We start from the raw sequence: 26,688 nt of genomic DNA, 5'->3' as shown, positions 1-26,688 counted from the left end.
GGACACTATCCAGTTCCATTGACTTAGTTTTCTTTCTTGATGTCAATACCACGTTCTTTTGAGTATTGTTGCTTTATGTAAGACTTGAAATCCGGTATTGTAAGCCCTGTGACTTTGTTCTTGAGTTGTTTTGGCTGTTTTAGGTTCTTTGCATATCCATATGGATATTGAATTAGATTTTCAGTTTCTACTACAAAGCCTACTGAAGTTTTGATTAGGATTTCATTGAATCTGTAGAGATGAATTTGGGGAGATTAACATGTTAACATTACTGAGTTTTTTGATCCATCAATACTGGAAATTTCTCATTTATTTAGGTCTTTGATTTCTCTTGACAGTCTTTTATAGTTCTCATTGTACAGATTTTGTATGTTTTTTGTCATACTTATCTCTATTTCATATTTTGGTGCTATATTAAATATTACTTTTAAAAATTATTTTCCTGGTGCCCATTGCTAGTATATAGAAATCTAATTTATTTTCTTATTTTGATCTTGTGTCCTGGCTAACCTCACTTATTAATTTTAGTAGTTTTCCTGTAGATTCCATTGGATTTTTACATAGATGATCACAGCACTTTTTATTTCTTTGTTGCAGTGGCTGCAATTGACAATACAATATATTTCATTTACTCTTCTTTTTCTGATTCCTCAAGATGTGTGCTGTGATCATAGATTTGAGACCTTTCTTCCAATATAAATTTCCCCCTAAGAACTGCTTTAGCAGCATCCCACAAATTCTAAGTGTGTTTCCATTTTCATTCCTTCAAAATATTTTCTTATTTCATTTTTGACTTCTTTGACCCATAAGTTATTTAGAAGTATGTTATTTAATATCCAAATATTCGGAAGATTTTCCAGAGATCTTTCTGTTATTAATTTCTGATTTAATGTACTGTGGTCAGAGAACATACTTATTATAACTTGAGTCCTTTTAAGTTTATTGAGACTTATTTTATGGCCCAAGATATGATCTATCTTGGTAAATGATCTGCGTTCACTTGAAAGGAATGTGTATTTTGTTATTGTTAGGTGGAGTGTTCTATAAATGTCTATCAGGTCAAGTTGGTCAGTAGGTTGTTCGAGTCTTCTATATCTTTTTCACTTTAAACTGCATGATCTATTGATTTTTTAAAGAAGGATGTCAGATTCTCCAAATCTTGTTTGGTTTGCTTGTTTCTCCTTGCTGTATTATCACATTTTGCTGCTTGTATTTTGAAGCTCTGTTCCCAGGAGCATATTGTTATGTTCTCTTCATTAATTGACCTCTTCATAATTATGATATGACCCAATTAATTCCTAGTAATATTATTTTCTCTGGTATCTACTTTGTCTGGTATTAATATTATCACTCAACTTTCTTTCTTTTTTTTAAATGCAATTTTACTGAGATAATTGACATACCAGATAATCATCCAAAGTGTGCAATCCGTGGTTCACAATATCATCATATAGTTGTGCATTCATCACCACAACCAATTTTTGAATATTTTCATTACTTCAAAAAAAGAATAAAAATAAAAATAATAAAGAACACCTCAATTACTCATTTACAGTATCCCCCATTACTCATTTACATTTGTCTTTATTTTTCTGTCCATACACCCAACTTTCTTTTTTTAAATTCAATTTTATTGAGATATATTCACATACCATACTATCATCCAAAGTGTACAATCAGAGTTGTTCACAGTACCATCATATACTTGAGCATTTATCACCCCAATCTGTTTTTTGAACATTTTCCTTGTACCAGAAAAAGTGAAAATAAGAATAAAAAAATGAAAGTAAAAAAGAACACCCAAATCATCACCCCTGACCCCCCATTTTTCATTTAGTTTTTTGTCCCCATTTTTCTGCTCATCCATCCATATAATGGATAAAGGGAGTGTGATCCACAAGGTTTTCACAATCACACTGTCACCCCTTGTAAGCTACATTGCTGTATAACCGTCTTCAAGAGTTGAGGCTACTAGGTTGCAGTTTGATAGTTTCAGGTATTTACTTCTAGCTACTCCAATGCATTAAAACCTAAAAAGGGCTATCTATATAGTGCATAAGAATGCCCACCAGAGTGACCTCTCGACTCCATTTGGAATCTCTCAGCCACTGAAACTTTTAGATTGATTTCGCATCCCACTTTCGGTCAAGATGATGTTCTCAATCCCATGATGTTAGGTCAAGATTCATCCCTGGGAGTCATATCCCACGTTGCCAGAGAGATTTACACCCCTGGGTGTCAGATCCCACGTAGGGGGGAGGACAGTGAGTTCACCTGCTGAGTTGGCTTAGCTAGAGAGAGGGTCACATCTGAGCAACAAAGAGGTACTCAGGGTAAGACTCTTAGGCACAATTATAAGCAGGTTTAGCCTCTCCTTTGCAGTGACGAGCTTCTTAAGGGCAAGTCCCATGATAGAGGGCTCGGCACATCAAACTGCCAGTCCTCAATGTTTATGAGAACATCAGCAACAATCCAGGTGAGGAAGCCCAACACCGGCTTTTTCCCCCAGCTCCTCAGGGGGGCCCTGCATATATATTTTTATTCTCTGTCCAAATTACTTTGGGATGTGTCTCTATTTCACACTAACCTATGCAAACCTACTAGGTCTCACTTCAAATTAGAAGTTCCATGTAATTATGGTATTTGGACAAACTGTACAAGTTAAATTGTTTAGGAAATATAGATCTTGCACCAACTAAATGTCTCTTCCCTTGGTCTCACATGGAATTTGAAGTTTTAAAACACAGTCAGTATTGTCCTTGTCCCTTTGGCCCTATTTGCCCTAGTGCTAACCACATCTGCTTCATTCATATCTCTAATTGAAGTCTGGACTCTTTTTCAGCTTTTTTAACAGTTGCTACATGTGCTAATACTGACATTCATATCTTCCGAGTTCTGGCTCTGAGTTTCAGGTGTCACACATATGCCCAAAGTTCCAGTGGTCGATCAGGTTATACACAAAGGGATTAGCATCTTGCAATCTGGAGATACCATTACAATTCAGGAATAGATGTGACTGCTGTAAGAGCTTACAATCTAGGGACCGTTACAATAAGCGTTCCCCTGATAAGCTGTGCTCTAAGTTTCAGTTCTGAGTTTACACATTGTAGTTAGTCCATATTGATGAGGCAAATTATAGTGTTTGCCTTTGTTTCTGGCATAGTTCAGCATAGTTCACTCAGAATGCTGTCTACAGGTTCCATTCACCTTGTTTCGTGTCTCACAGCTTCACTCCTTCTCACAGTTGCTCAATATTCCATTGTATGTACACACAACAGTTCACCGTTCTGTTCCTCAGTCAATGTACCCTTAGACCACCTCCATCCATTGCAAATCATGCATACTCTTTCCATAAACACCAGTTTACAAATGTCCATTCATGTCCCTGCTCTCAGATCCTCCAACTAAATGCCCCCTAATGAGGTTGCAGGACCTTATGGCACCCACGTACTTAGCTTCGTGTGGAACCACCCCACTGTCCTCCAGAAAGGCTATACCATTCTCCCTCCCAATTAATTCCTGGTAATATTATTGTCTCTGAAATCTACTTTGTCTGATATTAATATTGCCACTCAACTTTCTTTTTTTAATGCAGTTTTATTGATATATGTTGACTTACCAGATTATCATCCAAAGTGTACAGTCTGTGGTTCACAGTATCATCATATAGTTGTGCATTCATCACCACAATTTTTGAACATTTTCATTACTCCCCCAAAAAAAGAATAAAAATAATGAAGAGCACCTCAATTACTCATTTATATTATCCCCCCCATTACTCATTTACATTTGTCTTTATTTTTATGTCCATACACCCAGCTTTCTTTTGATTAGTATTAGTATGGTATATCTTTTTCTATTCTTTTACTTTTAATTTATGTATATTCTTATATTTCTTATACGCAGCATATAGATGGGTCTTGCTCTTTTTTTTTTTTCATCCAATCTCACAATCTCTGCCTTTTAACTGTTGGGGTGTTTAGACCTTTTACATTTAATTGATTACTGACATCATTGGGTTTAAATGATCTATCTTTCTATTTGTTTTTGTACTTTTTTCCCCCCTTTTTTTTTTTTTTTTTTTTGCTGGTTGTACTTTGGATGGTACAAGACAAGGTAGGGCTCTCAGCCCCTCCCCTTCCTAAGGGATTCTGGAATGGAAGCTGTGGAAGATGGGCGATTCTCAGTGTTGGGGGATCAGTTGGAGCTAGGACTCCCCAGCAGCTGACTGCCTCTTTCTCTCGTGCTGTTGCTGGGGCTGGTTGTCCAGGGGTCTCTTACTCCTTGGAAGCCGTGTAGACCATAAGGTCCACCATTCCTGTTGCTGTAGCAAAAATTCATTGTCATACCAGGAAGTGAACTTGACGCATTGGTCAATAGGGCATTGCCCACCCCAGCGTTAAAAGTGGAAGACTTTATTCTGTCTTACAGCTGCGTAATATTCCATCATGTGTGTGTGTGTGTGTGTGTGTGTGTGTGTGTGTATGTGTGTGTATACCACAGTTTGTTTATCTACTCGTTCATTGATGGACATTTGGACTATTTCCATCTCTTGATGGTCATGAATAATGCTACTATAAACATCGGTGTGAAAATGTCCTTTCAGTTCCTCCGAATCTATACCTAGGATTGGGATTGCTGGATCATATGGCAATTCTATACTTAGCTTTCTGAGGAACCGCCACCCTGCCTTCCAGAGTGGTTACACTATTATACATTTCCACCAAAATTGAATAAGTGTGCCTCTTTCTCCACATCCTCTCCAGCACTTTGTAATTTTCTGTTTTTTGGATAATGGCCATTCTAGTAGGTATAAAATGGTATCTCATTGTGCTTTTGATTTGCAGTTCCATAATAGCTAGTGAGGTTGAGCATCTATCTTTTCATATGTTTTTGAGCTATTTGTATTTCCTCTTTGGCAAAGTGTCCATGTCTTTTACCCATTTTTTAATTGGGTTATTTGTCTTTTAGCTGCTGAGTTGTAGGATCTCTTTATATATTCTGGATATTAAACCCTTACCTGATATGTGGTTTCCAAATATTTTCTCCCATTGTGTAAGCTACCTTTTTTCTTTTCTAACAAAGTCCTTTGATGCACAAAAGTATTCAATTTTGAGGAGATCCTGTTTATCTGTTTCTTTCGTTGCTTGTGCTTTGGGTACCAAGTCTAGGGAACCACCTCCTGTCATGAGCTCTTTAAGATATTGCCCTACATGTTTCTGTAAATGTTTTGTGTTCTTAGGTCTAATGTTTAGGTCTTTGATCCATTTTGAGTTAATTTTTGTATAAGGTGTGAGAAAGGGTATATATACAATGGAATATTGAGTGGCTGCAAGAAGTTGTGAGGCATGCAGTGAGGTGAATGAACCTTGAGCACAGGATGCTAAGTGAAATAAGCCAGAAACAAAAAGTCAAATATTATAACACCTCGCTAATATGGACCAAATATAATGTGCAAATTCTGAGAATAGAATTCAGCAGCATAGGTAATCAGGGGAAAACTTATTGTGAAAGTTCCTAGACTGTAAGTTCTTAACAGCTATCATATCTATTTCTGAGTTGTTATGGATATTTCTAAATTCTGAGATTCTGAGCTCTTTGTGTATAACCCAGTCGTTTCCTAGAACTTCAAGTATCTGTGTGACACCAGAGATTCAGAGCTAGAATTCTGCAGCTATGAAAGTCAACATTACCCTATACAACAACTGTTAAAAAAGCTGAAAATGAGATCAGACTCCAATTAGAGATATGAATGAAGCTGATTTGGTTAGGAATAAGGCAAATCAGACTAAAGGGTAAAATGGATGATATTGATGGTGTTTTAAAACTTCAGCTCTTGTGTGAGACCAAAGGAAGAGATGTTTATTTGGTGCAAAATATATATTTTCTGTAGCACACCATCTGTTCTAGTTTTCTAATGCTGCTGGGATGCAAAACACCAGAAATGGATAGGCTTTTCTAAAGGGGGTTTATTTGGTTACACAGTTACAGTCTTAAGGCCATAAAGTGTCCAAGGTAACACATCAGCAATTGGGTACCTTCACTGGAGGATGGCTGATAGCGTCTGGAAAACCTCTGTTAGCTGGGAAGGCAAGTGGCCAGTGTCTGCTCCAAGTTCTGGTTTCAAAATGGCTTTCTCCCAGGACGTTCCTCTCTAGGCTTCAGCTCCTCAAAAATGTCATTCTTAGTTGCTCTTGGGGCGTTTGACCTCTCTTAGTTTCTCCGGAGCAAAAGTCTGCTTTCAAAGGCCATCTCCAAAATGTCTCTGTAAGCTGAAGCTCCTTTCTCAGTTCCAGTGCTTTTTTCAAAGTGTCCCTCTCGGCTGTAGCAAGCTCGCTCCTTCTGTTTGATCTTATGTAGTGCTGTGGTAATTTAATTCAGACCCACCCTGAATGGACGGGCCAACACCTCCATGGAAATTATCCAATTAGAGTCATCACCCACAGTTGGGTGGGGTGCATCTCCATGGAAGCACTCAAAGAATCACAATCTAATTAACACTGATAGGTCTGCCCACACAAGATTACATCAAAGAATATGGCTTTTTCTGGGGACATAACACATTCAAACTGGCACACCATCTAATTTAACTTGTATGATCAGTTTATTTGAACACCATAATTACATGGAACCTTGAATAGAGAATGAGATCTTTTTGGTTTATGCAGTTTAGTATGATACCCTGATACATCCCAGAGATATTTGGGCAGAGAATAAACAAGTATTTGCAAAGCTCCTTTGAGGAACCGGGGGAAATATTAAACTTCCCCACCTGGGGAATTCCTGATATTCTCACAAGCTTTGGAGACTACCAGTGCTTACAAGATGGACTGCCCTCCATTTTGGGGCTTGCCCTTATGAAACGTATTCCTGCAAAGAAGAAATTAAGCCTACTTACAATTATGCTTAAGAGTCACCCCCAAAGACCTCTTCTATTGCTCAGACATGGCCTCTGTCTTTAAGCCAATACTGCAAGTAAACTCACTACCCTCCCCACTACATGGGACATGACTCCCAGGGGTGTAAATCTCCCTGGCAGTGTGGACATGACTCCAGGGGTTGAGCCTGGCCCTGGCATCATGGGATTGAGAAAGCCTTCTTGGACTAGAAGGGGGACGAGAAATGAAACAAAATAAAGTTTCAGTGGCTAAGAGATTTCAAATACCTCAAAAGAGGTTATTGTTATGCATTAAATAGATATCCCTTTTTAGTTTTTAGTGTATTTGAATAGCTAGAAGGAAATACCTGAAACTGTTGAATGGTAATGAAGTAGCCTTGATTCTTGAAGATGATTGTATAACCATATAGCTTTTACGGTGTGAATATGTAATCATGAAAACCTTGTGACTGACACTCCCTTTATGCAGTGTATGGACAGATGAGTAAGAAAATAAAGACAAAAAATAAATAAATAATGGGGGGTGGGATAAGGGGTATGGGATGTTTTTGGTGTTCTTATTTATTTATTTATTTATTTTGTGAATGTAATTTTATTCAAATATACTCACGTACCACACAGTCATCCAAAGTGTAAAATAGTTGTTCGCAGTTTTATCATATAGTTGTGCATTCATCACCACAATCAATTTTTAAATTTTCATTACTCCAAAAAGTAAAAATAAAATAAAAAGTACGCCAAAATGTCCCATACCCCCCTCCTCCATATTATTCATTTACTTTTTGTTTCCATTTTTCTACTCATTTGTCCATATACTGGGTAAAGGGAGTATGAGCCGTAAGGTCTTCACAATCACACAGTCACACCATATAAGCTATATAATTATATGATTGCCTTCAAGAATCAAGGATACTGAACTGGAGTTCAACAGTTTCAGATATTTGCTTCTAACTATTCTAATAAACTGAAAACTAAAAAGGGAAAACCTTATAACACATAAGAGTTACCTCCAGAATGACCTCTCAATTCCATTTGAAATCTCTCAGACTCTAAAGCTTTGTTTTGTTTCAATTCTCTTCCCCCTATTTGTCCAGAAGACTTTCTCAATCACAGGATACAGGGTCCAGGCTCATCCCTGGGAGTCAGGTTCTACATTGCCCAGGAGATTTGTACCCCTGAGAGCCATGTCCCACGTAGGGGGAGTAATGAAAATGTTCAAAAATTGGTTGTGGTGATGAATACACAGCTATAGGATGATACCATGAACCATTATTGTACACTTTGGATGATTATCTGGTATGTCAATATATCCCAATAAAATTGCATTAAAAGAAAAAGTGGAAGAATGGGTGTCACTGTTAAAGTTGCAGGTACAACCTGGTCCTCAGTGTAGCCCAGGAAACCCTTTAGGGGTTCCCCTGACACTTGCTTCATCACCTTCTTGATATCATTGTATTTGGCCGCCTTCTCCAGTTGGCAGGTCAGATCCATGATGGACACATTGAGGGTGGGGACATGGAAGGCCATATCAGTGAGGTCCATTCAACTTAAGAATGACCTTGTCCATGACTTGGCAGCACCAGTAGATGCACACATTTTCCCACAAGGGCTATCCACAGTCTTCTGGGTGGCAGTCATGGCCTGGATGGTGGTCATGATTCCCTCCACAATGCCAGAGTTGTCATAGATGACCTTGGCTTGGGGGTCCATGCACTTGGTGGTGCAGGAAGCATTGCTAACAATCTTGACGGAGTTGTTATACGTCTCATGGTTCACACCCTTCACAAACATGGGGGCCTCAGCCAAAAGGGTAGAGATGATGACTCTTTTGCACCACCCTTCAAGTGTGCCTCAGGTCTTCTCCATGATCATGAATACACTAGTGGACTTGACAACATATTTAGTACCAGTATCACCCCATTTGATGCTGGCGCAATCTGAATAATCGTATTCCCATTGAGGATAAGCTTCCCCTTCTCAACCTTGACGAAGCCTCTGAACTTGCTATGGGTGAAATCATACTGGAACATGTAGATCATGTTTATAGCAGCCCTGGTGAGCAGGTGCCCAATACAGTCAAATCTGTTTATTCTGACCCTCATCATTGTGTCTCAGAGACATGCCTGGCACTGCACAAAAAGATGCAGCTATCTGTCAAGCAGAGAACAGAGAGCTGCTGTTTGTTTATTTTCCCATCTTTTGTTTGTTCTTTTCTTGCTTCCTTTTAGATTGAGTATTTTTATGATTGCTTTTCATGTCCTTTGTTTGATTTATTCTCTGTAATTCTTTATTGTGTTATTTTAGTAATAGCTATAGGGTTTATAATACACATCCTTAACTTATCAGTTTACCTTTAAGTGATATTATGTACTTCATGTTTAGGATAAAAACCTTACAACTGTAAGCTTTCATTTTCTCCTCCCAGCTTTGTGCTATTGTTGTCATATGTTTTTATTCTGCATGTTATAAATTCCATAATATATACTACTTTTAGTAGACAATTATGTTTTTAAAATATTTAAATAGAAAAATATTTATATTTACCCATATAGTTACCATTTCTGATGCTCTTTATTTCTTTGGTGGATCCCAATTTCTGTTATTGTGTTCCTTAGTTTTTAAAGGCTTCCTTTGTTATGTTTTATAGTGGAGGTCTGCTGGTGGTGAATTTTTTCAAATTTTGTTAGTCTGAAAGTATTTTGCCTTCATTTCTGAAAGGTGTTTTTGTTGGGTAAAGAATACTCATTTGGCAGTGTTTTCTTTCAGTTATTTTAAAGATAATTCTCTATCTTCTAGTCTGCAGTGTTTCTGATGAGAAATCTGTTATCCTTGTAATTGTTCTTCTGTATATAATGTATCTTATTTCTCTGGCAACTTTTAAGGTTTTCTCTTTATTGTTTTAAACACTTTAATTATTATGTAGCATTTTCTTCCTGCTTATTGTGCTTGGGGTTCATTGAGATTCTTCTGAGTTTATAGTTTTCTTCAAATTTGAAAAATGTTTAGCCATTGTTCCCTCAAATATTTTTTTCTGCTGATCCCCTCTCCTCTCCTTTAAGAACTCCAGATATACATATATTAGGCTGCTTTAAGTTATCTTTCAGCTCACGGATTATCTGTTCCTTTGTTTTCAGTTTTATTATGAGTTTAATTTTGGATAGTTTCTATTGCTGTGTCTTCAAATTCACTTTTTTTTTTCCTTTTGAAAAGTCTAATCTTCAGGTAAACCCATTCAGTGTATTTTTAATTTCAGACATTGTCATTTTCATCTCTAAAAATTTGATTTGGATCTTTTTTAATATAGAACTTTTTATTTTGCAATAGGTATAAATTCACATGCAGTTTTAAAAAATGACAGAGAGTTTCCAAATATCTTTTACCCAGTTTTCCCCAGTGGTAACACATCTTGCAAAACTGTAGTACAACACCACAGTCAGGATACTGATAGTAATACATTCAAGATACAAAACAGTTTCCATCACCACATGGATTCTTCATGTTGCCCTCATTATAGCCATGCCCACTTCCCTTCCCATTCTTTCTCCTATCCTTAACCCTGGCACCCACTAATCTGTTATTTCTATAATTTTGTCATTTCAGAATGTTTTTTTATATTCCATGTCTCTACTTAATATGTCCAGTCTCTCTTTTAGCTTCTTGAATCAATAGAACAGAGTTGTAATAACTGTTTTTAAGGTCTTTATTTCCTAATTCTATTATCTTTGTTAGTCTGGGTTAATTTTGATTGAGTTTTCCTTCTCTTATGGGTAGTATTTTCTTCTTTCTATGCCTGATAATTTTTGATTGGATGCCAGTCATAAATTTTAGCCATTAGGTCCTGGATATTTTTATATTCCTATAAATACACTTGAGCTTTGTTCTAGTATACAGTTAAGTTACTTACAAATGGTTTGATCTTTTCTTTTAATCTTAGTTAGGCAAAAGCAGAGCAGCATTTACTGTATGGTTAATATCCCCCACTCAGGAGCCAAAAGACTTCTGAGTACTCTACCTGATACACTGTAGGTTATGAGGTTTTCCAGTTTGATTGGTGAGAATAGGTACTATTCCAGACCTTATGTAAACTTCAGGGATTGTTCTGTCTTATCTTTTCATGTATTTCCCTGGTCTCAAGTAGTTTCCTCAATGGATGTACCAATCAATACTCAGCTAGTATTCAAAGGAGACCTTCTGCAGGTCTCCAGAGTTTTCTCTTTGTAAAGTTCTCTCCTCTCCGTAGTTTGCATTGTGAACTCTAGCTCTTCTGACTCCCAGCTCCATTTCCTCAACCTAGGAAAGTCTGGAAACTTTCTCTAGGCAATAAGCTGGGATAATTACAGATTAACCTCATCTTTTTCCTGTCTCAGGGATCACTATCCTTCATTGCCTGATGTCAAATGCTTTGGGAACCATTGTTTCATATATTTTGTACAGCTTTTTCTAGTTGTTTCAGATGGGGGAGGGGGTCCCTGTTACTCCATCTTGGCTAGAAGTGGACTTCTCTACCTATGCATACAAAGCCTAATATAAATATCTTTACTATATCCTGCTGAAAAATAAAGATGCTTTAGATCTTCTAAACTCTACTAAACATTCTGCCATCACACATGTTAATGTTGGGTTAATTTTAGTTCCACCTCACTTTAACCTTGCCACCCATCCTAATTTGGCCTGCCTGCCTTCCTTCCTTCCTTTCCAATTGTTAGTGCTTACTTAGAATTGGCTTCTTGGTAATCAATTTATTTTCTTATCTTTGCTTATTCTATCCCATTTTGTATTAGTTTTCTATTGCTGTATAGCAAATTACCACACTTGCAGCTTAATACGACTTACATTTGTGATCTAACAGTTTCCATGGGTCAGAAGTCTGGGCACAGTTTAGCTGAGTCCTATGGTCAGGGTCTCACTGGGCTGCAGTTAAAGTGCCAGCTGAGCTTTGTCCTTTCTGGAGCTCAAGATCCTCTTCCAAGCTCATGTGGTTTTTGCCAGAATTCCGTTTCTTTGCAGTTTAGGACTGAGGTCCCTGTTTTCTTACTGGCCACCAGCTTGTGGCCACTCTCAGCTCCTAGAAGCTATTATTCACAGTTCCTTGCCATGTGGCTTTCTCACAGTATGGCAGTCTACTTCTTTAAGGCAGCAAGATAATCTCTCACTCCAGTCTGCTAAGATGGAGTCTTATATCAACAATCACAGGAATGAATATCTCAACTTTTCTATATAATATAACCTAATCAAGGGAATAATTATTCTAGCAGCTTTTCCATATTCTGTCAGCTGGAAGCAAGTCACAGGTTTCGAGAAGGGCAGGAGATTATAAAAGGAGTATGACTCCTTGGAGTGTGTCTACCACACACTCCTTCATTTTGGATTCATGTTTCTTCTTTGAATATACCCTTATAGTAATTATTTCAGTAAGGGCTCTGAGTGGTAAGTCCTTTCACATTTTCATTAAAATTTTGTTTCATTCTTACTAATGAATAGGGGTTAGCCACTTACAGAATACTATGTTAAAAGTTATTTTACCTCATTTTTCAGAAGATATTGTTATCTTGTGCCCTTTCTGTTGCTATAGAGAAGCCTGCTGTTGATGTATTCTTTCTTGGTAGATAATTTCAATTTTCTTTCTGATTTTTTCTAAATTTTTTTGAGTGTGCTGGTGAGTTGCAGTTTCTGCTCTTTGCATAGGTTTGGGTTTACTTTAACTTATCTTTCCTGTGACTTTTTGTGATGATTAATTTTTTAAAGATCAATTTCAGACAGTTCTTAGGCAATATTTCTTTAAATATTGCTTCTCCTTTATTCTCTGTATCCTCTTCTGAGAATCTTTTTTGACTTGTTTTATACCTTCTAATTCTATTGTCTGTGTCTCTTGACCTGTACACCATGTTTCTTTCATATTTTTTTTTTCCTTCTCTCTGTGTTATATCATGTAAAAATCTTTCTTTCAGGTCACTGATTTTCTTTTTAGCTGTGTTTAAGCTATTTACTGAGTTTTTAGTTTCAGTGATTTTTTTTTTTTTTTTTTCATTTTTCTAAATCTTACCTGATAATTTTTTGGAACTCCTGCTTCCTTTTGTAGTGAACAAGGTTTTTATTTCAAACACATTTAAAATTATTGTGACACCAACTGTCTTATTTGTTATACCTGCTGACTCTTGCTCCTGGTGAATCATTTTTCTTAGTGGAGATGGTAGATATTTTACCCTCAATAGCATTTTTTTTCTGTATATATCATGTGTTGCCTGGTTGTGAAAGTGTCTCTCTGGAGTCATCTTGCATTTATTTCTGTCAGGATCCCCACGATAGCACATGCTTTGGTCCCATTTTTAGGTTAATTTCTCAGCTTGATGCTTCCACTCAATTTAAAATGTGTAATTCAGACTAGAAATGCTGTCATGGAGCAGACTCAAGGGTTCAGTTTCTCACGGAGAACTTGTTTTCCCCTCTCAGAGTACCTTAAAATGTCAAGCAAGTGTCTTCATAAAGTCTATGGTCTCAGGCAAAAGGGGAAAACCCTTTTCATTTAGAATTCAGGCCTTCAGTGATCTTGGTTTTCTGCATAGTCTTTAAGTTCCAGTTCTCCTCTTCAAGGGGACCTTAAAGCCTGGTAACCTGTCCCTACATGGGAGTGAACACCACCCAAGTTCTTGCCATTGGAGCCTATTTCTATGTCCAGTAAATCCCCCTTCCCCTCCCCCCCCCCCCCCGAGTTACCAAGGCATCACCTTGTATATTTGATGCTCCCTCTTTGGTACTGGCCCCTGTGGACTTACCTTTCATTCATAGTGTAAAAATTTTTTTATATTTTATCCAACATTTCTAAATATTTATAGTAGAGGAGTTTTGTCCATTGTGCTGCTGGAATTAAAAGTGCGATAAGTAAATAATAAGTGTATGTTTGAACAAGGAATCTTAACTTTTTCATTCACTTAGATCCATTGGAATCTTGGTAATCTGTAGTGTACCATTTGTTTTTTTTCAAGCAAACAATTATATGTTATTTATAATGATGCCTCTGTCAGTAAATTAAAGATTTCAAGGTCAATGAATAAAAATTCAAAGGATAATTTATAAGGTAACTTATCACTAATACAATGCAGTGCCTTGAATTAATCATATTTCTGTGGTTTAGGATTTAATTGAATTGAATTGGTTTACAGTAGCTATCCAGAAACTTAAAAGGCATTTGTTATTTCATGGCTATTTTCTGTTTGAATGTTTAATATCTGACTCCTTTTTTTCTCTTATTTTTAGATTACAAAATTTGTCCAGGACAGACACAGAGCTAGAAGAAACAGACTTCGTAAAGATCAACTTAAGAAACTTCCTATACATAAATTCAAGAAAGGTAAGTGAATATATTATTTCCCAAATAATCACTCTTAGTTTATTTAAGAATACACGGTAACCATACTCCAGTGCTATCTTCAAAGTTCCTAACACTCAAGGTACCAGTTAATAATTAGGGCCATAACGCTTCTAAGAACATTCTTACACATGTATCATGGTGCATTTGTACATAAGTTTCTCTAGGGTGTATTACCTAGAAAAGTAGATTAGCTGGATCATAGGATATGCTTATCATCAACTTTACTGGATAATAACAAATCATTTTCAAAAGTGATTGGTAGTCCCAATTTATATTTCTGTCAACTGTGTACAGGAGTTTTTTTGCTCCACATATTTACCAACATTTTGTATTAATAGATTTTTTTTTCATTTAACAATTCTCTTGGGTCTGTGAAGATACCTTATTACAGTTTTAATTTACATTTCCTTCATTGCCATTGAGGTTAAACACCTGCTTATGTGTTTACTTACCAGTTGAAATTCCACTTTCATGAAGTACCTTTGATGTCATTTGCCCATTCTTCTGTTTTGTTTTTTGTTTTCTTATTCATTTGTAAGAGGAGTTCTTTACGTATTCTCACAACTCTCCCTGGAGTTGTACTTTGTGGCAATTCTATATTTGGTATACCACTTCTTCTCAGATTTTATGTGTTTTAACTATCATCTAGTTTGTGGTTTATCTTTCATAGGACTAAGGCTCTTCCTTTCATGATTACTGTTTTTACATGTTTTCAAAAAAGTCTCCACTCTAAGATCATAATATTATTTTCTGTTATCTTCTAAAAGCTTTCATACTTAGGTCTTTAATCCACGTGAATTGATTTTGTAAAATAGGGTTCCAATTTTAATTTTTTCTAATTTGATATTTTACATATGGATATCCAGTTGTCCCTCACCTAATTATTAAAAATTATTCTGTTCTGCAGTGTCATTTCTGACGTAATTCAAATGTCCATGTATATATAGCTTTGTTTCTTGGCTTGTATTGGTCTTTGTTTATCCTTATATCAATAGCAAACTGCTTTCATTACTATAAGTTTATGATGTCTTTAATATCTGTTAGAGCTAGTCCCCACATCTTGTTCTTCTTCAGCAGTTTTTAGCTATTTTTGACCCTTCGTATTTCTTTGTAAAGTTTAAAATTGGCTTATCAAGGCCACTCTGTCTCCAAACATAAACACACAACTGTTGTGTTCTTTTTTAATCTTTTTGGGAAATAATTTCAAACTTACAAAAGCTTACAAAAATATATTTGCATTAAAATTAAAAGCTTTTGCTCTGGGAAGGACTCTGTTAAGAGGACAAAATATAGTACAAAGAGTACTCATACACCTTTACCCAGATTACTTAACAGTTTTACCGGTTACATTAGGTAAAAAAGTTGCCTACATTGTTTACATTTTAAGCCATTTTCTTTGATCATTTATATGCTCTGTGTATGTATGTGTGTGTGTATGAAAATTTTTGGTTGACCCATTTGGGAGTAAGTTGCATGTATTATGTCCTTTATTGCTGTGTTAAAGTCCCCAACTTCAGGAAATTTAACATTGGTGACTATTTTAATCTAATTTATTGCCCTTTTTCCAGTTTTGTCAATTGATCCAATGTCCTTTTTAACATTGTTTTTTCCTTCCAGTTTAGTATTCAGTCTAGTATCACCTATTGCATTTAGCTATCATGTCTCATTCAGATTCCTTTTTGTGGTGATTGTTGTTTGACTTAGCTTATTTTTATTAATTTTATTTAAAAGTTTCCAAAATTTACAAACACACTATACCCACGAAGCAACAACTCCCGTTTCCCCCCATTCCCTGGTAACTTCTTATCTACTTTATGTCTCTATGAATTTGGAATTTTTAGGTATTTCAAAAAAGTAAAATCATAGAGTATTTGTTTTTGTGTGCCTTCCTTATTTCAGTCAGCATAATCAGTACTGATGAACAAGGTTCATTTGTGTCGCAGCATGTCTCAGAACTTCACTCCTTCTTACAAGCAAATAATACTTCATTGTGTGTAGATACCACATTTTGTTTATCCATTCATCTGTTGACGGACACCTGAGGTATTTCTACCTTTTGGCTATATATTTCCTATATAATGCTGCTGTGAACATTGGTGTACAAGTATCTGTTTGAGTCCCTGTTTTTAATTCTTCTAGGTGTATACCAAGGGCAAGAATTACTGGATGGTGTGGTAATTCTATATTTAACTTTTTGAGGAACCACCAGACTGCTTTCCACACTGGCTGCACAATTTTACATTTCCACCAACAGTGCACAAGGATTCCAATTTCTCTGCATCCTCTCTGACACTTCTTATTTTCCCTTTTTTTTTTTTTTTTTTTTTTGCTCTTTTAATAGCCTTCCTTGAGGGTGTGAAGTGGTATCTCATTGTGGTTTCAGTTTACATTCCCTAATGGCTAATGATATTGGGCGTCTTTTCATGTGCTTGTAAGTTATCTGTATAACCTCCTTGGAAAAATGTATGTTCAGTAGCTTTGCCCATTTTTTTAATTGGATTGTTTGTCTTTTTGTAGTTGAGTTGTAAGAGTTCTTTATATATTTTGGATAAATTAAGCCCTTATCAGATACATAATTTGCAACTATTTTCTCCCATTCTGTTGGTTGTCTTTCACTTTCTTAATAATGGTCTTTGATGCACGAAACTTTTTAATTTTGATGAAGTACAGTTTATTTTTTCTTTTTTATTGCTTGTGCTTTTGATGTTATAGATCTAAGAATCTTTTGGTATTATAGATCTGAATCCAAGGTCATGAAAATTTGCCCCTATGTTATCTTCAAGAGCTTCATGGTTTTAGCTTTTATTTATTCCTTCATCTATTTTGAGTTAACTTTTGTTTATGGTATGAGGCAAGGGTCTAACTTCATTCTTTTGCAAGTAGATATCCCATTTTCCCAGCACCATTTTTTGAAGAGGCTGTGTGTACTTGGCACCCTTGTTGAAGCTAAATTAACCACAGATGTGTGGGTCTATTTCTGGACTTAATATTCTTTCATTGGTCTATATGTCTATCCTTATGCAGTACCATGTTTTTTGATTATTGTAGGTTTGCGATTATGTTTTGAAATAGAGAGGTATAAATCTTCCACCTTTGTTCTTATTTTTCAGGGTTGTTTTAGCTGTTTGGAGCACCTTACAATTCCATGTGAATTTGAGGATTGGCTTTTCCATTTCTTCAAAAAAGGCTACCAGAATTTGAATCTGTAGATCGCTTTGGGTAGTATTGCCATCTTAACAATATTAAGTCCTCCAATCCATGAACACAGTCTGTCCTTCCATTTTCTTAAGTGTTCTTTGATTTCTTTTAGCAATGATTTATATTTTTCCATGTACAAGTCTTGGTTAAATTTATCCCTAGATATGTTATTCTTTTAGACGTTATAACTGGAATTTTTAAAATTTCTTTTTCAGATTGTTCGTTGCTAGTGTATAGACACAATTGATAAATTTTGTATATTGATCTATCCTGTAACTTTGCTGAATTCATTTATTAGCTCTAGTAGCTTTCTTGTGGATTCTTTTAGATTTCTTATATATAGTATCATATCTCCTGCTAATACAGACAGCAGTGTTACTTCTTTTTCAATTTGGATACCTTGGCATTTCTTTTTTTTTTTTTTTTTTGCCTCCAGCTAGAACTTCTAGAACAATGTTGAATATCAGTGGTGAAAGCAGGCATCTTTGTCTTCTTTCTGATCTTAGCGGGGAAAGCTTTCAGTCTTTCACCATTGAATATGATGTCAGCCATGGGTTTTTAAAAAATAGCCTTTATCATGTTGAGGAAGTTTCCTTTAATTCCTAGTTTTCTGAGTATTTTCATCATGAAAGGGTGTTGAATTTTGACAAATGTCTTTTCTACATCTATGGAGATGATTGTGTGGATTTTTCCTTTGTTTTATTTTTTTTCTTTTATTTATTTATTTATTTTTAATTTTATTTTATTTTGAAATAAATTCAAAGTTATAGGAACAGTTGCAAAAACAATTCAAACCCCATACACAGAACTCCAGCATACCCTGACCCCCCTCCCCTGATACCCCAATCCACCAACTTTAACATGGTGTCACACCGGTATTTCTTTCCCTCCCTCTCTCTCTCCCTATCTATCATCCATCATCTATTTCTCTGTCTTCTGAACATATGAGAGCTGGCTGCACCCATCCTGGAACAAACACTATAATTCACATATACAATTCCCATGAACAAGAACATTCTTTTATGCAATCCCATTAAATGCAGTGAAGAAGTACTAGAGATTCAACATCGATACAAAGCATAATTCTATATTTCCTTTTTTTTTTTTTTCCCCTGTGTCTCAACTGTGTCCCTTTGAGCCTCCTGTCCTCCATCCTCAGATCCCATCCAGGGTCATCCTTGGCATTCAATTGTCATCTATTTAGACTGTCCTTTGTTTTGTTTTTTTTTCTCAATTGTGGAAACATATACAGCATAAATCTTCCCATTCTACGCCCTCCGTAGCCTTCCATTCACATTGGAATGTTGTAATGCTATCTCTTTCCCATCATCCATTACTAGAAATTTCCCTTCACCTCAAACAGCAACCCTAGACTCATTTCTTAACTCCCCATTGCCCCTTCCCCCATTTCTCTTAACCCATACTCTACTTTTCATCTCTATGATCATATTCTCTGATAATTTCTTTGTGTTTACTGTGGGGCTTAAAATTAACCTCTTAAATCCATAACAATCTTGTTTTTCTTTAATACCAACTTAACTTCAATAGGACACGTAAACTATGCTCCTATACTCTTCCATTCCCCCTCCTTTATATAGTTCTTGCAAAACTTACATATTTTACATTGAGTTCAAAACCACTGATTTGTCATTAGAGTTTGTGTATTTTATATCATGTAGGAAGTAAACAGTGGAGTTACAATTCACAAATTATTGACTTCTATTTGTATTCCATTCTGGTCAGAGAATGTGCTTTGAGTAGATCCAATTTTTTTTTTTTTTTTTAATTTATTGAGGCTTGTTTTATGTCCCAGCATGTTAGTCCATTCTGGAGAAAGTTCCATGATCACTAGAGAAAAATGAGTGTCTTGGTAATTTGGGATGTAAGGTTCTATATATGTCTGTTAAAATTCTCTATATCTCTTTCTCCTTTCTTTGTTTCTCTGTTGGTAGGGCTCCCTTTAGTATCTGAAGTAGAGCAGGTCTCTTATTAGCAAAATCTCTCAGCATTTGTTTGTCTGTGAAAAATTTAAGCCCTCCCTCAAATTTGAAGGAGAGTTTTGCTGGATAAAGTATTCTTGGTTGGAAATTTTTCTCTTTCAGTATTTTAAATATGTCATGCCACTGCCTTCGCACCTCCATGGTGGCCTCTGAGTAGTCACAGCTTAGTGTTATGTTGTTTCCTTTGTATGTGGTGAATTGCTTTTCTCTTGCTGCTTTCAGAACTTGCTCCTTCTTGTCAGTATTTGAGAGTCTGATCAGAATATGTCTCGGAGTGGGTTTATTTGGATTTATTATATTTGGAGTTTGCTGGGCATTTATGCTTTGTGTATTTATATTGTGTAGAAGGTTTGGGAAGTTTTCCCCAACAATTTCTTTGAATACTCTTTCTAGACCTTTACCCTTCTCTTCCCCTTCTGGGACAACGAGTCTTAAGTTTGGATGTTTTATTTTATCTATCGTATCCCTGAGATCTGTTTTGATTTTTCGATTTTTTTCTCCATTCTTTCTTTTGTTCTTTCATTTCCTGTTCTGTGGACTTCTAGGACACTGAGTCGTTGTTCACCTTCTTCTAATCTTGTATTATGAGTATCCAGAGTCTTTATAATTTGGCCAACAGTTTCTTTTATTTCCATAAGATCTTCTATTTTTTTTATTTACTCTTTTAATGTCTTCTTTATGCTCTTCTAGGGTCTTCTTTATGTACCTTATATCCTGTTCCATGGTCTTCTTCATGTCATTTATATCCTTTGCCATGTTTTCATTCCTTGATTGTAGTTCTTTGATTAATTGTGCCAAGTACTGTGTCTCTTCTGATATTTTGATTTGGGTCTCTGGGATTGTGTTCTCCATATCGTTTGGTTTTATCATATGCATTAAGATTTTCTGTTGTTTTTGGCCTGTTGGCATTTGCTTTGCTTGATAAGTTTCTTTCAAGTTGTTAAAAAAAAGATACCAATCTAATTTTTCAGAAATACAAGTTGGTGGTGTACACTTTCTCTAACTAACCAGCAGATGGCATCTGCGAGTCACCTGTAACCCTCAAGTCAGTTCTCAACTTTATTCTTGTGGTGTGTGAGGAAATGATTCTTGTGGGGTTCAGTTGGTGAACTCAATTTGGGTGTGTTGCTGGAGCCGTCCGCCCTGAATGTGGGGCGTGTGTCCCAGTGGCTAGGGAGGCAGGGCAGCTTTAATATTCAAACCTCCCAGGTGTTCCTGGAGATTCAGGGCTGTTGCAAGAATCTAAGCCTTCATTTCAGTTCTGCCCCTGATCCTCTCTGATGTTGACCCCCAAACCACTGGCATTGACATAGTGTCCCTGGGTTTTCCGAGCAGGCCCCCCTTCTCAGCTGTGATCTTCCAGAACCTCTGCTGAGGGAAGGCTATGCTACGTCACAAGTGTGCGCCGTCCCTCAAGGGAAGCCCCAGGCTGCCGGGCCATGCAGGGGTGCTCTCAGCCTGATGCAAAGATGGCTGAACGGGGCGCCTCCACCCCTCCCCTCTCCTCGCACAGTTCCTCCTTCCCAGCTCAGGGACAACTGGCGCTGCTCTGAGCTGTGGGCCGGCCCCAGGCAGGAGTGTCACCAGCCTGCCGGGGAGTGGCTGCAAGCAGCAGGGTTTCTTTCTCCTTCTGGCTCTCCCCTCCACTCCCCTGGCCTTGAGGGAATCTGCAGCAGGCTATCCTCCACGCCAAGACACCAAGAGGCTGGCTCAGACTGCTTCTGCCGTGCTTCCACTGCGCGGTTTTCACCATCGCAAATGCGGCTGCTCCTGGGTTTTTCCCGTTTTTTTTTTTTTTTTTAAAAAGAACCAGTCTGTCTCCAAATGCCAACCCCTGGCTTCCCCACACTGCAGCATGGCTGCAGGTCTTTCAGCTGGCTTACTCACTCATTTCAGAATGCAGACTCCTGTTTTCACTAAGTGTATGGCCCCTGTGGTTCTAGCAGACCTTGTCCAGGTGGTGCATCGCAGAAACTGGTATTCTGGGTCACCTTCTGGTTTTTATCTAGTATTTTTCATGGAGGTGTTATTTTGCCCTGTCTCACCTAGCCGCCATCTTAGGTTCTCCTTCCCTTTGTTTTATTAATGTGGTATATTACATTGATTTTCATACGTCATAACCACCCTTGCATGCCTGGGATAAATCTCACTTGGTCGTGGTGTATGATATAGGATATAGGATTTGACTTAGTAGTGTTTTGTTAAGGATTTTTGTATCTGTATTCAGAAGGGAAATTGGTCTGCAATTTTCTTTTTCCTGTGCAGTGTTTATCTGACTTTGATATCAGGGTATTGCTGGACTTAAGGCATGAATTAGGATTTGTTCTCTCCGTTTGGAATTTTTTGAACAGTTTGAGAAAGATTGGTGTTAATGCTTCTGTTTCAGTTTGCTAAAGTTGCTAGAATGCAATATACCAGAAATGGGTTGGCTTTTACAATGGGGATTTATTAGTTTACAAATTTAAGTTCTGAGGCCATGAAACTGTCCCAATTAAGGCATCAACAGGAGATACCTTCTCCGAAGAAAGACCAATGGCATCCAGGTTTCTGGCACATGGGAAGGCATATGGCTGGGGTCTGCTGATCCTTCTCTCCTGGGTTTTGTTGCTTTCAGGTTCTGGATCTTTCACTTTCTGTGTGTCCTTGCTTGCTTCTCCTGGGGTTTTGTCTGTAAGATCTCTGGGTGTTTCTCTTTCTAAGCTCTTTGGCTTTTTTCTGTCCTTTATCCTCTCATAAAAGGACTCCAGTAAAGGATTAAGACCCACCTTGAATTGGGTGGGTCACATCTCAATTGAAAGAACCTAATCAAAATGTCCCACCCACAGTAGGTCTGCATCCACAAGAATGGATTAAAAGAACATGGCCTTTTCTAGATACGTAACAGCTTTAAACCAGCACAGCTTCTTAAAATGTTTAGTACGATTCACCAGTGAAGCCATCTGGTCCTGGACTTTTCATTCATGCAAGATTTTTGATTATTGATTCAATCTCTTTACTTGTTATAGGTCTGTTGAGACTTCCTGCTTCTTCTGGAGTCAAGTTTAGGTCATTTGTATGTTTCTAGGAATTCATCCATTTCATCTTGATTATCTAATTTGTTGGCATAAATTGTTAATAGTACTCACTTATAACCCTTTTTACTTCTGTAAGACCAGTAGTGATACAACATGATTTTCCTGATTTTAGTTATTTGCACCTTTTCTCTTTTTTTGCTTTATCAGTTTAAGAGTTTGTCAGTTTTATTGATCTCTTCAGTCAACTTTTAGTTTCATTGATTATCTACTGATTTTCTATTCCCCATTTCGTTTATCTCCATTCTAATATTAATCTTAATTTTCTTCCTTTCTTCCACTATTTTGCTCTTATATTTCTAATTCCTCAAGATGTGGTTAGGTTATTGATTTGAGATCTTTCTTCTTTTGAAATATAGGCATTTATAACTACATTTCCCTCTGTCTTTCTTGCATCCCATAAGATTTAGTATGTGGTGTTTCTGTTTTTATTCATCCCTAAGTATACTTTTTCTAATTTCACTTGTAATTTCTTCTTTCATTGGTTATTTAAGAGTTGTTTAATTTCCATATATTTGTAAATTTTCCAGTTTTTCTTCTGTTACTGATTTCTAGCTTCATTCCACTGTAGGCAGAGAAGATACTTTATATGATTTCAGTATTTTCAAATATGTAGAGATTGTTTTATGCCTAACATATGGTCTGTCCTGGAGACTGATCAGTGTGCATTTGGGAAGAATGTATATTCTGCTATTATTGGGTAAAGTGTTCTATATATGTCTGTAAGATTTAGTTGGTTTATAGTGTTGGTCAGGGCCTCCATTTCCATGTTTATATTCTGTCTAGTTCTTCTGTCCATTATTAAAAGTGCTATATTGGTCTTCAACTGTCATTATGAAACTGTCTATTCCTGCCTTCAATTCTGTCAGTGTTTGCTTCATACATTTTGGGGCCCTGTTTTTAGGCATATATATGTTTATAACTGTTAAATCTTCTTGTTGAGTCAGTCCTTTTATCAATATACAATATCCTTCTTTGTCTATTTTAATAGTTTCTTACTTAAAATTTATCTTTTCAGACATTAACATAAGCCACCCCATCTCTTTTTTGGTTACTCTGGTAGGCTGAATTATATATTCCAACAAACACATGTTCTTAATCCGCATCCCTGTGGATGTACACCCATTGTGAATAGGACCTTTTGAAAATGTTATTTTTAGTTAAGATGTGAACTGAACTGAGTGGGCCTTAATCCAAGTTACTCTCTGGAGGCCTTATAAACAGAACCTGGAAGCCACAGAAGTAAGAAAGTATACAGAAATACAAGTCAAGGAATTCCAAAGATTTCTGGCAGCCAGCACCAGAACACTAGATGCTTTTGGGAGAAAACATCACCTTGCTGATGCCTGGACTCAGAATTTCTGCTAGTCTCAAAACTATAAGCCAGTAAATTCTTATTGTTTAAGCCAAAACCAGTTTTTGGTGTTTGTGATAGCAGCTCTGGCAAATAAGACAACTTTGGGTACCAGAAACTGGGGTATCCCTACTACAAATACATAAAAATGTGGAAAGCAGCTTTGGAATTGGCTGAGTTAGAGGATGGAAGAATTTTGAGGTACTTGATAGATAAAGCCTAGATTTCCTTGAAGAGACTGTTGGTAGAAATATAGATATTAAAGGTCCTTCCAGTGTGGCCTTAGAAAAAAATGATGAGTGTGTTATTGGAAAGTAGAGGAAAGGTCATCTTTGTTTTAAAGTGGCATAGAACTTGGTGAAACTGTGTTCTGATGTTTGATGGAAGGTAGAACTTCCAAGCCATGGACTTGGATATTTAGCTAAGATTTCCAAGCTAAGTATAGAAGATGCAGCCTGGTTTCTTCATGCAACTTATACTAAAATGAGAGAAGAAAGGGATGAACTGATAACCAAACCCTTAAGGACCAAGGAACCAGCAACTGATGATTTGGAAAATTTTCAAGCCATCCAGTTAGCATGCTCTGAGATCAGGGCCAGGAGTGGTTCGATTGGAGCCCTCTCTGATCTCCCAGGGGGTGAATTTCCCAGAACCAGACTTTTCACCAGGGTGTGGCTAAACAACCCTTTGCTAAGAGGGTATGACTGAACATGGATCCAGTCAGCCATTTCAGAGGAAGTCAGGATTGGAAAGGTATTTGCCTAGGAAACATCTGTGGAAATTCCTTTTGTCTGATGGTTTGGACCCTCTTGAACTGCCTGGAAAACCAGAAAGGTTTTTTAGAATTTTGTATGAACAGAACAGTGTCAGGCTGGACAGAGAGGGACAGAGATGAGATAAATTGAAGGAAAAATGACTTAAGGGGCAGAATCATAGAAGCAGAGTTCTAGACCAAAGAGATCTCCATGACTGTAAAGTGTGGATCCATTCCTGCACTTGAAGAGGCAAGCCATCTGCCCTACATTTGGAGATGGGTAGACCATCTTCCTCAGTGCTCAAGGGAGTGGGGCTTCTATCCTGATATTTAGGCAGAGTTCAGCCACCACCCCAGTTCTTGGAGAGGGTGGGGCCTGTATTCCAGTTTGGGGGAGAGCTAGACTGCCACTCTATTCTTAGGAGACAGTAGGGCTTAGGTTCCAGCATTCAGGGAAAGCATGGCCACTGCTTCAGCAATTGGAAAGGGTGAGACTGCCACTCCAGGAGGCCCAGGAGACAAAGCATCAATCCACAGATGACTCCCAGACCTTGAGATCTAATGGATTTTGCCCTGCTGGGCTTCAGACTTGCTTGGAATCCATGACCCATTTCCTTACAGGTTCTCTCTTCTGTAATGGGAATGCCCATCCTATGCCTGTCCTACCACTGTATTTTTTTTTTTTAATCTTTTAGTACTTTTAATATCTTGTTAAGACAGAATTTCAGTATCTGGGTAATTATATCTTATTATTGTCACACTTGTGTTACAAAAATAGTGCTCTCTTTTCCTGGTTCACAACTATCATATTTTCACTAAAATATACTTGCTATTTACCTTTTATTTAAAAATTCAGTTTTATTGAGATACAGTCACTTACCATACCCACATCCACAGTGTACAATCAGCTGTTCACAGAACTGTCATATTGTTGAGCATTTTTCATCAGTCCATTTTTGAACATTTTCTTTACTCCAAAAAATAATAAAAATAAAAGTAAAAGTAAAAAAGAACACCCAAGCATTCCATCTCCCCTCCCCCCATCTCCTCCTACTTTCCATTTAATTTTTGTCCCCATTTTTCTACTCATTTGTCCATACACTGGACAAAGGGAGTGTGAGCCACAAGTTTTTTGCAGTCACACAGTCATGCCATGTAAGCTGCATATTATATAATCATCTTCAAGAATCAAGGCTACTGGGTTGCAGTTCAGCAGTTTCAGGTATTTCCTTCTAGCTATTCCTATACACTAAAAACTAAAAAGGTGTATCTATATAGTGCATAAGAATGCCTTCTAGAGTGACCTCTCTATTCCATTTGAAATCTGTGAGCCACTGAAACTTTGTTTCATTTCGCTTCCCCTTTTTGGTCAAGAAGTTTCTCTCAATCCCACAATGCTAGGTCCAGGCTCATCCCTGGGAGTCATGTCCCACTTTGCTGGGGAGATTTACACCCTGGGAGTCATGTCCCTTGTAGGGGGGAGGGCAGTGAGTTCACCTGCCGAGTGGGCTGAGAGAGAGAGAGGCCATGTCTGAGCAACAAAGTTCTCTGGGGGAGACTCTTAGGCATAATTATAAGTAGGCTTAGCCTCTCCTTTGCAGTAACAAGCTTCATAAGGGCAAGCCCCAAGATCAAGGGCTTGGCCCACTAAATTGGCAGTCCTCAATGTTTGTAAGAATATCAGTAATAACCCACTACCATTGTATTTTGAAACAGATAACTTGTTTTCTAGATTTCACAGGTCCACAGATGGAGAGGAGTTTTGCCTGAGGACAGATTACACCCATAGTTAACTTTAATGAGTCTTTGAACTTAGAGTTGTTACTGAAATGACTTAAGGATTTGGGGATATTGGAAGAGGTCAATATATTTTACATGTGGGAAAAACGTGTTTTTCTGGGGTCCAGAAGGCAGACTGTGTTAGGTTGAATTATGTACCCCAACATAATCTGCGATCCTGTGGGTGTGAACCCATTGTGAATAGGACCCTTTCAAGATGTTATTTTATGTTATTCAGTGGCAAACTGAAGCAGGATGAGCCTTA

General features: G+C 37.2%; 1 protein-coding gene and 1 pseudogene across 2 annotated transcripts in view; one reads left to right on the top strand and one right to left on the bottom strand.

Moving 5' to 3' along the window:
• Positions 1 to 26,688, top strand: part of RNF13 (ring finger protein 13) — a 213,751-nt gene that overhangs the window by 171,317 nt on the left and 15,746 nt on the right. For both annotated transcript variants that reach the window (XM_037842832.1, XM_037842842.1), the window contains one exon: positions 14,153 to 14,246. In XM_037842832.1, the coding sequence (XP_037698760.1) occupies positions 14,153 to 14,246 (94 nt within the window). The remainder of the gene's footprint in view (positions 1 to 14,152; positions 14,247 to 26,688) is intronic.
• LOC119539351 lies at positions 8,256 to 9,065 on the bottom strand (annotated as a pseudogene).

Source organism: Choloepus didactylus, chromosome 1 (assembly GCF_015220235.1).
Source record: "Choloepus didactylus isolate mChoDid1 chromosome 1, mChoDid1.pri, whole genome shotgun sequence".
Taxonomy (NCBI): Eukaryota; Metazoa; Chordata; class Mammalia; order Pilosa; family Megalonychidae; genus Choloepus; species Choloepus didactylus.
This window is presented reverse-complemented; position numbering and strand designations above follow the sequence as displayed.